Genomic DNA, 14,674 nt, shown 5'->3' on the forward strand with positions numbered 1-14,674 from the left:
ACCTAGCTTGGGGTTTTATATCGCAGCCTATCACCATGGTATCTGAACATCTACATAAAATCAATAGCAATAGCAAAGTCCTCAGTGTACTATATAGAGTTTCTGAGACTCCTCCCCCCTTCCTGGCTTTTTGTTGGTTTTAGATTTGATTCGTTTCCCCTTTTTTTATTTTTGGCAGCATTGTGTGATTCTTGTTCACATTGATGATTATTTTCTCTGCCACGCTCTATCTGATGCATTGATCATCTCCTGTAAGTCTCTGATCCTGTATCTTTCTCCACTCCACCCTCCCGCCCTTAGGTGAAATATGACTTTCTCTATAATATTCATCACATCTGCTGCCTGGAGTCCTGGCATAGTACTGAGCTGCGCCGAGCCTACGCAATCTTTATCCTGGTGGCCTTGTTTCTGGTCCCACTCACTGCCATGCTGATGCTCTACTCCCGGATAGGATACGAGCTGTGGATCAAGAAACGGATTGGAGACTCTTCAGTGCTGAATGCCCTGAGTCATCACGAAATGGCTAAAATAACAAGGTGGGTGGCCGCCTATCTGACTGGCTTTAAATAGCACAGAGATAGGGTATGTCTACACTACCCGCTGGATCGGTGGGCAGCGATCGATCCAGCGGGGATCGATTTATCGCGTCTGGTCTAGACATGATAAATCGACCCTCGAGCGCTCTCCCGTCAACTCCTGTACTCCAGCACCATGAGAGATGCAGACAGAGTCGACGGGGGAGCAGCAGCAGTCGACTCACTGTGGTGAAGACACCATGGTAAGTTGACCTAAGTACATTTACTTCAGCTATGTTATTCACATAGCTGAAGTTGCGTAACTTAGATTGATTCCCTCCACCCCCTCTCACAGTGTAGACCAGGGCACAGGGTCGCCAACTTTGGTTGGATGAATTCCTGGTTTCATCACATAGCATTATCTTTAATTAAAGATTCATCTTTAATACCTAGAGACTCCAAGACAATCCTGGAGGCTTGGCAGCCCTAGACCAGAGGAGAAGCATTGTAGCTTAAGCATGCATGCAACAACTAGTAGGCAATGTTGGCAAGTGGTTAGAAGAGAGGACTAGTCGTCCGGACTCCTGGGTTCTATTAATTGTTCTGCCATTGACTTACTGTAGAACCTTGGGCAAGTCCTGTAGGGCTGATCCAACACACACTGAAGTCAATGAGAACTCTTCCCATTGACTTCAGTAAGTGCAGGATCAGACCTTTCATTCACGTAGTACCTAGAAGCCCCATTCCTGGGCCAGGACCCCATTGTGCTAGGTGCTGTACAAACACAGAACAAAAAAGAGCTCACAATCTAAGGAGTCTCTCTATGGTTCAGTTTCTCTCTCCGTTGCATAGGTCCTGCCACTCAACTCCCATGGCTGTTGGGAAGCTCAACCCAAAGAACCTTCCCCAGAATTTTGGCTGCCGTTTGTACCACACCTGTGAAATTCTTTCAGGAGGTCAGATTCCCACTCCCACCCTTTTCCTAGGAGACCTACAGAGTGATGCTCAAAGGGAGAGGCATGAAAGCAGCACAGGCAAATGGAGAGCATATAGTCGTGGGCACTGATGCACCATGGAGGCCTATTCAGCTAACCCTGAAGAAACACAGGTAGAAGCAAAGAGCTGCCAGAGGGAGGGAGGAAGTTTGGAGTGTCCCAAGAAGGAACTATCCAGAGCCTGGGAAGCCTCTAGGGATTCAGCAATTCTGTTAAGGCCCAAATAAACACCTTATCCTGATTCTCCTCCAACATCCATTTTGCATCAGTGTAACTCCATTCACTTCCGTGGGCTCCCTCCAGATTTACATCAGAGTCAGTGAGAGCAGAACTGGGCCTCTGAGCTTTCTGGGTGCTTATCCAACTGGAAGCAAAGCTGCAAACCTTTCAGGCATTATCCAACCTCTCTAGAAAATATATCAATTTCCTAGCAAATGAAAAAATGTTAAGCAGGCTGGTATAATGGTCATAAAGTGGTTGTGATGCAGTCAGAAGAATTCCCATACTAGTAGACCAGTGGTCAATCTACTTCAGATTTCTGACTCTGACAGTGACCAGTATTAGCTGCTTCAGAGGCTTTGTGGCAATGAGTTCCACAGGTTAATTTTGCATTGTGTAGAAAAAAGTGTTTCCTTTTGTCAGATTGCTGGGAGGGAGGGTTATTTGCCACCTTTCAATTTCATTGACCATCCTCTTGTCCTTTTATTGGGAATGTAAATGCTTTACAGTGAATGCTTTTTATTCTCCTAGCATTAAAAAAAATAAAAAAATAAAAATTAAAAATTAAAAAAACTGAGCCTATTTCTCTCAGTACAAATGATCAGGTGCTGAATTTCTGCTTGCCTCCTGCTATAAATGTCTCTTTGTCAGCTCTTGCTCTCTGTCTCAAATGGCTTCCTCCAGGAAGAAGAAACGAGCTGTGATGATGATGGTTATTGTAGTGCTGTTCTTCGCTGTATGCTGGGCACCTTTTCACGTTGTCCACATGTTGTTTGAATACAGTGAGTAGATATCAACTGAACTGATAAAAGACTCTGTGTGTGTGTGTGAGAGAGAGAGAGAGAGAGAGAGAGAGATCCTAAAAGTCCTGAAATGACCAATAAAAATAAAACAAGAGACATTCCCTGAGAGAGTAGCTCTGCTGCCGTTTCAGAATAGTCCATTAGCAGCAATATATACTTAGCTCTTCTAGTCATTCTTTATAACTGCATTGCTTAAACCCCTTGATTTTTTTCCTTAATGGTCTTCTCTGAACTCTTGTCTGTCTCTCCATATCTTTCTGATACTGCATTGTCCAGAACTGACTGCAGTATTGCAGGCATTGGGGATGATAGCTAAGGGCTAGTGTACACAAGGAAACTATTCTGCAAAAACTATTCCCAAATAATTCCCTATAAGGACACTATATTATGGAATCACTTTACTCCACTGTAATTATTCTGGAATAAAATCCCTTTAGGCTCAAGAGAAGGAGCAATCAAGTCTCTTTATGGAGTAATGACGGCTGGGAGGCTACTGCCCAAGACTCTAAGCTGTGTGCCAGGTTAGAGCTAAGCTGTGTGGACTGAGGGGTTCCCTGACTGCAAACACATGGCTAGGATATGGGCAGCAGACTATGTGTGTTGGAGCAGAGAGCCTGGGGATGGAGTTGTGAATGTGGCTCTGAGAGGAAGTAGAGAGACAGAGCTTCTTGGGCACAGAGTTCATTAAAGTGGCAGACTTGGGACTTTCTGAGCGAGGAAACTGTCTACTGTTGTCTCAGAGTGGCAGCCGTGTTAGTCTGTAGCCGCAAAAAGAATGAGATTACTTGTGGCACCTTAGAGACTAACAAATTTCCAGGGAGATAGGACTTTGTCTACATTTTTTGTAAATAAACCAGATGATACCAAGAGTATACCTGACTTGCAGTAGCAATTTCTCATCCTAATGGAAACAATCCTGCAAAGTCCTGAACTTTAGCTAACAGCCTGGGGCAGAGCGGAAACACTATTATCTAAATTGAGTAGAATGCCTGATCCATTTGTTTTTGCCAGGCAAAGAGCACCCACTGTTTTGGAGTTACCTGTATTACTCCTTGTATTTAGACATGAGCTTGAACCAAAAACCTAATTCCAAATAGTCTTATACTCTTTGGGTGGGCTGAAATCTAAATCCATTTGCAAATGTTCCCATTTCTATAATGGGCAGGACCCATACACTGAAGCCAAGATCAAAACCAGATCCAAATTTTACAGCTTGGGTGCAACTCCAATTATTTTATAGGGGAGGTCTCCAGCCAGAGTGGCCTTTTTGCTCTCTTAAATAAAAACAATAATACTTCTATGCCTAAGGACTAAATACACCAATTACACCCACATAGTCTAACTTTTCAGCAGAACTCAACATAAGAATTGAATGCAGTGGATGAACGAATATGATGGATCATTTCTGCTCTCAGGTCCACCATCCTAAATCCAAAATAATTTCCTCTCCTCACACCCCTGCAACCAGTGGAGTTATTCTGGCTTTGTGCTGACAAGAATGAAATCTGAATCTGACCCAGGTTTACAAGTAATTGAAAGCTGTAAATCGCAGAACAACGAGCCAGATGGTGTAAATCAGTGTAGCTTTACTGAAGACAATGCAGCTATGCCAAGAGAGGAGGAACTGGCCTGATATTTGCCAAACTTGTCTTTCTGCATGCACAGCTGAGTTCTCCTTCCATCCCCTTGGGAATGTTGAACATTATAAAAGAGAAGATTCTCAAATAGACGGCAAAAGAGACAGCCTTGCCTCAGTACAGCATGTAATTCACTGATTAGTGCAATGTGACCATAGACGACTCCTCAAAATCCTGCCAGCTCAACAAGGTCTCACTCCACACATGAATAATCAGAACATCAACTGACAGCCTCTATTACACAAAAGGCATTCCAATTCATAAATGCAGCCTATCTCCATATATAAAAAAAGATATTCAGGCACATTAGTCAGTCTGTGGCAGCAAGGCAGCGATGGGTGGTTTGTAACAATACCCATGCATGCTGTGTTATTAAAGTTACTTGAAAAAGTGGCTTGAACTTAGAGATGGAAGCTAGGGAGTCTCCTACAGTCTAATACTAGATCTACCACTGATTCACTGCATAACCCTAGTCAAGTTCTGCAACTTCTCTGCCTCATTTTCTCCAGCTGTAATACAGTGACAACATTTTCCCATTATAAGTGGGGTGTTGTGAAGATTACCTGGGGTGAAATTAACACTATGCAGACAAGCAGCACAGTCCTATTTTGAGGGATTCAGTGGGACGTCAATAGAGCATAGGCCAGCTCTTAACAGCCCTGCCATAAACACTTTCTGGAAGGTCCAGTTGCAATGCAAGTAGTGTTGTGATCAAGGGGGAAAAAAGCAACATTTCCCAATTTAGGCCTCAATATGTTTGTCTGGGCCTATCATCAGTTTCCCAATTCTCTTCAAGTACGAGCATTCCCCACCTCAGCACAATACAGACATGGGGCCTGATACTGTCAACCTTTACTCAAATGAGAAGCTCAGCTAGTGTCAATGGGACTCTAGCCCTTTTTGGTACATCACCCCTCCTAAAAACTATGTGGCCCATTCTCAACAGTTGACAAGAAGGGGTGAATATCAACACAGGGACAATTACTTTTTGTAGCTCTAACGAGGCCAATTCAATCAGAGTGGATATGGCCCATTCCCTACAGTTGACAAGAGCTTGTGAGTATCAACAGAGGAAAAATTATTTTTTGTAGTGACCCAGCCACTCCCAGTCTTTATTCAGGCCTAATTTGATGGTGTCAAGCTTGCAAATTAATTCCATTTCTGCAGTTTCATGTTGGAGTCTGTTTTTGAAGTTTTTTTTTGTTGAAGAATGGCCACTTTTAAGTCTGTTATTGAATGTCCAGGGAGATTGAAGTGCTCTCCTACTGGCTTTTGAATGTTACAATTCTTGATGTCTGATTTGTGTCCATGTATTGTTTTGTGTAGAGGTTGTCCAGTTTGGGCAATGTACATGGCAGAGGGGCATTGCTAGCACATGATGCCATATATCACACTGGTGGAATAAAACGAGAAACTGCAGAGCTGGAATTAATTTTCAAACTCGACACCATCAAATTAGGCCTGAATAAAGACTGGAAGTGATCGGGTCATTACGAAAAATAATTTTCCCTGTGTAGCGGAGTGGCTACCCGCTCCAGCCCTAACAGGGTTAAAACCAGCCCTGGGAGAACAGCCCAGGCTGAGTGGGAAGTAGGCTCAGCTCGGGCCATCCCCCAATCACGGCCCAGCTGGCCCTATAAAGGTTTGAGGAGGTTGGCCGACGGGATTTCCTGCGACTGTGGGGCCTATTTCTGCTCCTCCATCCGTTCACTCATCTGGGCAGAATTCCTGTGGGCAGCGTCCACTGGCTTCCTTGATGCGTTCGAGGAGCAGTGGGTGTTGTCCGGGGTTCTCTGCTCAGTGTCCCCATCAGGTTCCCTTCGTTTAGCCCTGTGACCTCACTCCCGATCCTGTTTTTTTCATTAGTTGTCCCACGGAATTAGTTTGTGTCACAGACCTGTGGATCCTCCCCTTAGCTGGGGGGAGGTCCTTTAGAAGTGGGCGGGCTTTGCCCGCCCACCTCCTGGATACCAATAGATCCAGACTCCTGTACCCCACTGGTCTGGGTCTGTAAAAAAAAAAAAAAAAAAAATAGAAATTTGAGCCAGGAGCTCAAGCAGATAGTCTCTCTCTGCTTTCAGAGAAAGAAGGGCCTGGCTGCAGGGAGCTTAACCAAGTCCCTAGAGTGGATCAGGGCTGGGGAAAGGCCAAGGGAGCTGGGGAGCTCCGGCCTAGGAAAGCCCCAGGCTGCAGGCCTAGGATAAGGCCAATGGGGCACTTGAGTTGCAGGAGGCAGCCCCCCGGGTAAGCAAGGCAGAGGCAGCAGGTCCAGACCCCCCTTGCCTGTGATGATACACTGCAGTCTGCCTCAGTGAATGGGGGCTAAGTGGTGACTGGCAGTAGCCAAGACTGAGGTGAGGTGGGGATAGGGAGTGGGGGTTCCCCTAGGAGGGAAGACCCTGAGATTGGGGCACTGGGGTCCTGGGAGGGACACAGGGCTAGCAGTAAGGCAGATCACTGGCCTGCAGAGGGTGCTCTGATGGCTGGAGAGCTAATTCCTGGCAGACCAGCAGGAGATGCCGCAGGGGTGAGTCCACATGCTTACACGCTCCATGTATCCGATGAAGTGGGTTTTAGCCCTCGAAAGCTTATGCCCGAATAAATTTGTTATTCTCTAAGATGCCACAAGGACTCCTCATTGTTTTTACCAATACAGACTAACATGGCTACCCCTCTGAAACATGACTAAACAAAGGTGGGGTTTTTTGTACAAAGTGTCTGCTTCCCGTTCAATTTGTCACAAAAAAAACCTGTCAATTTTCTGTGAAAAATGTTGACAAAAAAACTATTATTTAAAAAAAAAATGCCATTGGTGCAGAGGAAATATTTACCAACTAGCTCTGATCAAAATGCTGAAATAATAGTACAGCTGCAGGCACAAATAAGAGCAGCAATGGGGGAGAAGAAAAGGATTCTTGCCAGTATTCTTGCCAACAGGGTAAAGTAGCATGGGTTGGATGAGTGGAGTATAAAGTGGATACAAAGCTGGCTAGATTGTTGGGCTCAGCAGGTAGTGATCAAGGGCTCGATGTCTAGTTGGCAGCCGGTATCAAGTGGAGTGCCCCAGGAGTCAGTCCTGGGGCTGTTTTTGTTCAACATCTTTATTAATAAAGTGGATGAAGGAATGGATTGCACCATCAGCAAGTTCACAGATGACACTAAACTGGGAGAAGTGGTAGATATGCTGGAGAGTCGGGATAGGGTCCAGAGTGACTTAGACAAATTGGAAGATTGGATCAAAAGAAATCTGATGAGGTTCAACAAGGACAAGTGCAGAGTCCTGCACTTAGGACGGAGGAATCCCATGCACTGCTACAGACTAGGGACCGAGTGGCTAGGCAACAGTTCTGCAGAAAAGGACCTGGGGATTACACTGGACGAGAAGCTGGATATGAGTCAACAGTGTGCCCTTGTTGCCAAGAAGGCTAACGGCATATCGGGTTGCATTAGTAGGAGCATTGCCAGCAGATTGAGCAAAGTGATTATTCTCCTCTATTTAGCACTGGTGAGGTCACATATAGAGTATTGCATCCAGTTTTGGGGGCCCTACCACAGAAAAGGATGTGAATAAATTGGAGAGAGTCCAACAAAAATGATCAGGGTGCTGGAGCACATGACTTATGAGGAAAGGCTGAGGGAACTGGGCTTATTTGGTCTGCAGAAGAGAAGAGTGAAGAGGGATTTGATAACAGCCTTCAACTACCTGAATGGGGGTTCCAAAGAGGATGGAGCTCAGCTGTTCTCAGTGGTGGCAGATGACAGAACAAGGAGCAATAGACTCAGGTTGCAGTGGGGGAGGTTTAGGTTGGATATTAGAAAACACTATTTCACTAGGAGGATGGTGAAGCACTGGAATGGGTTTCCTAGGGAGATGGTGGAATCTCCTTCCTTAGAGGTTTTTAAGGCCTGGCTTGACAAAGCCCTGGCTGCGATGATTTAGTTGAGGTTGGTCCTGCTTTGAGCTGGGGGTTGGACTAGATGACCTCCTGAGGTCTCTTCCAACCCTGATCTTCTATAAGTCTATGAACTGGGGAGAGAGGTAGTTACAGGGGCATAAGATTTGAAAAGGGATGAACTGGAGAGAGGCTGAATGGCTATTCCAGATTGCAGGAACTGCAGAAAAGGTTGCCTCACTGCAGGTGAAATTAACCTCAGTGAAGAGGCCTTTGCAATCTCTCAAGTCCTGTCTGTAAGTACTGAATAGGCCTCAGGCTGGCCTCTTGCACAGGGGCGAGCTTCAACCTACTTGCAGTGGGAGCATGTCGAAGGACTGGAGAGGAGGCTGGTGAATGATAAGGCAAGGGAGCATGTAGTGTAGCAGACAGAAAGATGTGGTTCTAATAGCTAAGACCCTCCAGTTCTTTCTAATCCATTCCCTTGCTCCCCAGATAACCTGGAGGAAAGCTACGATGACGTCACCCTAAAGATAATCTTCGCCATAGTCCAGGCCGTCGGATTCTTTAACTCTTTCAACAACCCTGTGGTCTACACATTTATGAACGAGAACTTCAAGAAGAGCTTCATGGCTATTCTCTTCTGCAGCTTGCGGAGCTCCGAGCCAGCCGACAAGCAGGAGAGCCAGCAGCTGGAAAGGGCCCAAATGAGACCCTCAACCTGTTGCATCAGGAAGGAGGGCAGAAGCTTGCACAGCCACCTGAGTGCAGAGAACCTGGAACTGAGACTCTATGAGCGGGTGCCATCTGCAAAGCTGGAGTCAGTGCTTTCAGTGGCGGTCATTACCTACCCCATGGTGAGCGCCCATAAGGAGATACTGCCCAATGGACAGTCAGCATGAAATATTTTGTCTTGCTCATTTTTCTCTAACAATAATAATACTTGATGATTTAGTGAATAACAAATTCAACTAAAATTTCACACGCATGAAAAAAAGCCTTTTTGAACCAGAAAATGAAAACTTTCCTTGTCAAAACAGGACTTTCCAACCATTTTGGAAACACAATTCACAAATGTTTTGAAATGGGAGATTCCTCGGCAGCGACCCTTTCCCATGCACTGCTTCAGTTTTGACGAATCAGCATTGTCAAACAAAAAGAAGGTTTTGGCTGAAAATTCCTGACCAGCTCTACAGATGTTGCCCCATTGACTTCAGCAAAGTGACTTCTCATTGCCACCAGGATGAAAGCAGACTAAGGCCCCCATAATTCTGAATGCCCATGAGGCGGTTCTGAAACAATAGGGAATGACCAGCTTGCCACATCAGCAGAGACATTCATCATGTGTCGGGAGGAAAGGCTGATGTCTGTTTAATACTGGAAGCTACTCTTCTAGTGCATATTGCTGCTGCACTTGCCTGCATACTCTATAGTCAATAATGTACCTGCCTCGCAATGCTCCATAGTAATTACTGGTTTTAGCTGGGTTGTAAGTGTATTGTGATCTTTTCCTTATTGTGAAAATTCACCAGCATCCGTGCCTCTTACTGTTGTAAAGCCGTTTCTTTCCAATGAGAAGAAAAACTTGCTTTTGAAATGCTACATGGAATTGGCCCCTGAAGTAAAAGTTTACACATCTTCCAGGCTTTGTTTGTTTGTTTGTGAGGTCAATTGCTATTCTGGGTTCTATGTCAGTTACATGTTTGGAGAATAAACTGTTGACTGAGAACACCAGCACCAGCCATGTAGACTATTTCATGGGTAGATCTCAAAGCACTTTATGGAGGTGCGTCAGTGTCATTTTCCTGATTTTACGGTTGCGGGGGATTATGGAAGGAGGAAATGAAACATGGAGTCTTTGGGACATTTAAAATGATGGATGTCAAGGAATGATCCTTGCTATCTCACCCCTTCACAAGGAACTTTCACTAAGGAAAGAACCATCCAAAAAAAAAAAATCAGACAGAGAAAAAAAATCCAGTATGGCTTAAATATTATATGTATTGTGGTACTAGCTAGGAATCCCAGTCACGGACCAGGACCGCACTGTTTGAGGCACTGTACAAACACAGAATAAAAAGGTGATCCCTCCCCCAAAGAACTTACAGTAAGTAAATATATATTCAGAGGTGACGTGTAAAATGACAGGTGGTTTAGGCCACCTTAGGGTGGGGAGCTGTTACCACAAGGGGCCAGAAGAAGATGGATATCGAAGTAGGGGATGCCCTACTTTAACTCCCACCTTCTTACACCTTCCTGGTAGCTGCTTTTCCTGCTGTCTCCTGCTTTTATTCTTGTCCCTTTGGGCCAGATTTTCACAAGCTCAGCTCCCATTTAGGGTACGTCTACACTGCAATAAAAGACCCACTGCATGGCCACAGTGGGCCTAGACTCAGACTCCGAGGTCTTGGGCTGTGGGACTAAAATTTGCAGTGTCAACATTCAGGCTCAGGTTGTTGTTTTTTATTGCAGTGTAGGAGTACTCATAGGTACCACAATGAGTGAACAGAATTCCACAGCCCAGTACAACTGGTGCGGAATGCTTTTAAAGAAATCAGTCCCCGGTTGTGGGAGCTGAGAACTAGAAGAATCTGGCTGTTTGTATACAAATTACAGTACAGTGGCTTAGGTTCCCTTTTGTCCCATTCCCACATCACATCTCCCTTGGTCCCCTCCTCAAACACTCTCATGGCCTTTATATCCACTTGGAATTACTGGGCCAGATCTCTGGCTGGGGTAAGTCAATATAGCTCTAATGAAGTCAGTGGAGCTACACCAGTGGAGGATCTGTCTCCACTGAGTCTCCATGTCTCTTTTTGGGGGGGAAACCCCCACAAATTTATGGAACAAAAGGGGGAAAAAAGTAGGGTCTGGAGTGGGAGAAAAGTGAAAGGGTGCAGAGGAGGTTCTCAGGAGAAGGAAAACAATTCTCAAGGTTTTTTCCTGGTCCTGCTTTCAGGCAGAGGCTGTGGAGGGAAGCTTGTGATCAGAGTGCATTCAGCAGACAGACAGCCTAGAGTAGGGTGGGGTGCCTCTGTGTTTTAAGGAACAGCCTGCTTCATCTCTCTCTGTTTTGGCTGGTTGTGTGTGATCGTTCTAAATTGAGACGATGGGCGAGGGGATCTTTTAGTGGACTAGTTTCTGTTGGTGAAAGAAAGAAGCTTTCAAGCTCCACAGAGCTCTTGTCTCTCTCATATCCTGGGACGAACACAGCTACAACAACACTGCAAACATCACTCTGAATTATAAGCAATAAAGTAGTGTTACATTGCAAGCTTCCAACAAAAGTCCTTTTATCTATCTTCTCTGTTTTGTATGCCATGAACATAGCAGACCCAAAGGAAGATGGAGACAGAACAAAATAAGGAGGGAGTTAAAAAAAAGTAGGAAAGAGAATGGAACTGAGAGAAGTAAGGAAGTAGAAGGTGAGGGAAAGGAATAGAGAAAATAGGAGATCACTCACCTACCTCTAAGGTTACTCATGTGTATTTGTATTCTGTTTACTGGTGTTCCTGAGAGATCTAACACTCAGGGTGGCAGGACAGAATTTATTATGAATGCACTGCTGAGCCTTCTTTTTCTTCATGTTTTTGCAAGGTAGATGCCAAAATATCCATTGCCCAGGACGTCTGCAAATGACCCTGTCTCTCTCAAGCTGCTTCCCAGCACAGACAAGTAGCAACAGCTACACTGCTGCAAGCAGCACTAATTGGTCCTTGTGTTGGCAGCCTTAGAAATCTAGCTATTTACAGTTACTTGTGCTGTAGAAGGACCCGGGAGGCCATACCTGAGGCACATCAACAGTTTGCACTTCGTCTACCTGTTGTCTGGATAAACAGAAGACATGGGGCACATCTACACTGCTATAAAAGACCTGCAGCGCAGCCGCATTTGGCCTGGGCCAGCTGACTCAGGGTTGCAGGGCTATACAATTGCAGTGACTTGGGTTGGATCCCAATCTCTGGGAACCTTCCCCGTCATGGTGTCTCAGAGTCCAGACACCAGTCCAAGCTTGAACACCTACACTGCAGTTTTATAGCTCCACAGCCCAAGCCCCCGTCATCTGATCCAGACCAGCCGCAGATCTTTTATTGCGGTGTAAACATGTTGTCCTCAGGTCTCTCAAGCCAGCGCTATTCTGCAGCACTGAATTCACACAATTTTTAAACAACAAAAAGTTAGAGAAGAATTATCTGTTTCTGATCTGTATTAAGTAGCCCCTAGGTGCCCCAGCAAAACAGATCAGCAGCCATCCTCAGTGGTTACAAATCACAACTGTACTGGAAAATATTAACTGTTTCTGATTCAGCGCAAAGCCCTATTGTCTCATATAGATGCCCATATCAATGAATCTGCACTCCTCAAGTTATATCTGTATTGCGATAGCAATTATAGACCCCAAGTGAGTTTGGGACCCCACTGTGCCAGGCATTTCACAGACACATAAGTCTCGACAAGACGGACAAAGATGTATAGTCTCTTGGGGGCATGGACTGTCATTTACTATGTGTTTATATAGGGCCTACTGTAATGGTGGCTGTGATCTTTAGGCATTAAATGTTAAGTAAGAAAGGGAGTATTAATAGCCCATTGTACAGATGTGAGAACCAAGGCACAGAGAGACAGTGACTTGCTCAAAGAAACCTGCCACGGAGCTTGGAATTGAATCCTGGGTCTCCTGGTCCCAGTCCAGCATCTTAGCCCCAAGCCCACCTTCCATTTGGTTTGCGTATGAAAATGCTTGTTTTGTTCCCACTGCAAGGGAAGCTGGCATTGAAGCAGGGATGGAAAGTTTATCCCTCTGCTGCTCTATAACTATGCAGAGGCCATGCACAGTCTGAGCCCCCCTACTTAGAACTTGCTACACATTGAGGTTCTGTTGTCTGTGAGCACTAACCCAAATTAGAATTGGGGTGATGTTAATGAGTGTGGTGAACAACACCGGGGTCTGGTATCTACAGGAGATGAAAGCCCATTTGCTTTGTTCCACAAGTTCAGAGGTTTTTTTGCTTGGGTGGTTCTGGACTGCTACCCACTTCCAAGGTGCCGTAGAAATGCTATTCTACATCAGTTATCAGACTGCTGTCATTACCAGAGTATCAGAGCACTTTTCAGTAATGCATTAAGCAACATGACTAACATCTGTCATGTGAGGTTCATTCTCTTTCTCTCTCATTTGCTCAGAATTGTGTAGTGGAGTGGTTTGTTTTGGTAGACTTTTCTTCTTTTTTGGGGTGGGGGGTTGGCGTTGGTTTTTTTTGGTTTACCTTCCTGTGTTCTCAAGCTCCAGTGTTCACATGCAGAGCCATTTCCCTAACTGCCAGGGTGGCACCTCCCTTCCCCATGAGAACGGGAGAGCACACCAAAATAGAATTTTCATCTCCTGGTTCAGGTACTGCTGATCTTCAGAACTGAATGCTGCATGGATCTTAATGTCATTAAGGCATCAACATAGGGTCAGATTCTCCTCTCACTTACACTCATGTAAATCAGCTGTAACTCCATTGAAGCCAATGGAGTTAACCCACATCTGAGAAGCAGGGCTGGCTTTTAAAGTTTTAGATGCGAGACAACTCTTCCGGTTAGCTCTCTCTGCATCGAGAAAAATACAAATGGAAGGAATATGAGTGTGACTCCCTGCTAGTTGTAGTGTCAGCTTCCCATTGTGCAGCCTGCCAGCTTGTACAGACAACGCTCTCTGTACTTCCCAGGGAATGAAGAGAACTACTAAATCCTAGCGTCTGCTTTGCCTGTTGCAAATCCAAAGTATGAGCAAGCTCTTGCAGCTCTCCACTGCCAATCAGTCCCCTCACACAGTGAATTCTTTTCCATACTCAGCAAAGAGTCTGCAAAAGCCGGCTCATTTTTACACTGAACCAACCCAGTCCTTCACTCTTCACTAACTTTCCAGGTTTCATCACAAGTGAGAGAGCTGTTATTTCTAGCTTAGACTGCTGCCTATTGTGTTACAGTAGGTTCTCTCCTGTGCAAAGAGCCAGCACAAGGCCAATTAAATTCCACTTAAGCCTTCAAAAATGTGCTTATGTGGTGCATTGGCTTTATACTGGCACAGGTGTGAATATCATCCTGTGTGCCCCTATAAGATGCGGGTCAAAATTACCAAACCACAGTGATAGGCACTACCGAAAAATATCAGAAAGAAGTCCTTTTATATTGCATTTGTATAAACTGTTCTACCAGCTCCCCTTCTGGGTAAAGCTGATCTTAGTTAACAGGGTTTCTGTTAGAACTTCTTGCAACATGGAAAACAAGAACCTAAAGGTGATGTATTTTTAAATTCTACATCCAGAAGGAAGGAAGAGGCACCCAGCTATCATAGGGTGTCATCTCTATCCCCCTGCCAATGCAGGATTAAGTCTGTTCCCATTTGTGCATTAAACCTTTGAATGGGTGGCGGGAACAATTCTGACCCTACAATGATTAGCAGAAGAGCTTTCCTCAGTAGCCACTATCCTTTCCATTCAAAAATCAAATGATCCAATCCCTCTTTTTATGGACATCGCATAGGATGATTGGCTGCCTTCAGGACCAGATACTAATCATAGTAACTAAGATATCATTAGCTGAGTGATGTGAGACCCACCACTCACC

General features: G+C 45.1%; 1 protein-coding gene across 1 annotated transcript in view; it reads left to right on the plus strand.

Moving 5' to 3' along the window:
* The window catches only part of LOC116816019 (pyroglutamylated RF-amide peptide receptor-like), a 93,000-nt gene extending 84,036 nt beyond the window's left edge, over positions 1-8,964 (plus strand). The window contains exons 4-6 of the mRNA XM_032764910.2: positions 301-536; positions 2,414-2,511; positions 8,558-8,964. Of these exons, the coding sequence (XP_032620801.1) occupies positions 301-536; positions 2,414-2,511; positions 8,558-8,964 (741 nt within the window). The remainder of the gene's footprint in view (positions 1-300; positions 537-2,413; positions 2,512-8,557) is intronic.
* The last annotated feature ends 5,710 nt before the right edge of the window (positions 8,965-14,674 follow it).

This window comes from Chelonoidis abingdonii, chromosome 2 (genome assembly GCF_003597395.2).
Source record: "Chelonoidis abingdonii isolate Lonesome George chromosome 2, CheloAbing_2.0, whole genome shotgun sequence".
NCBI lineage: Eukaryota > Metazoa > Chordata > Testudines > Testudinidae > Chelonoidis > Chelonoidis abingdonii.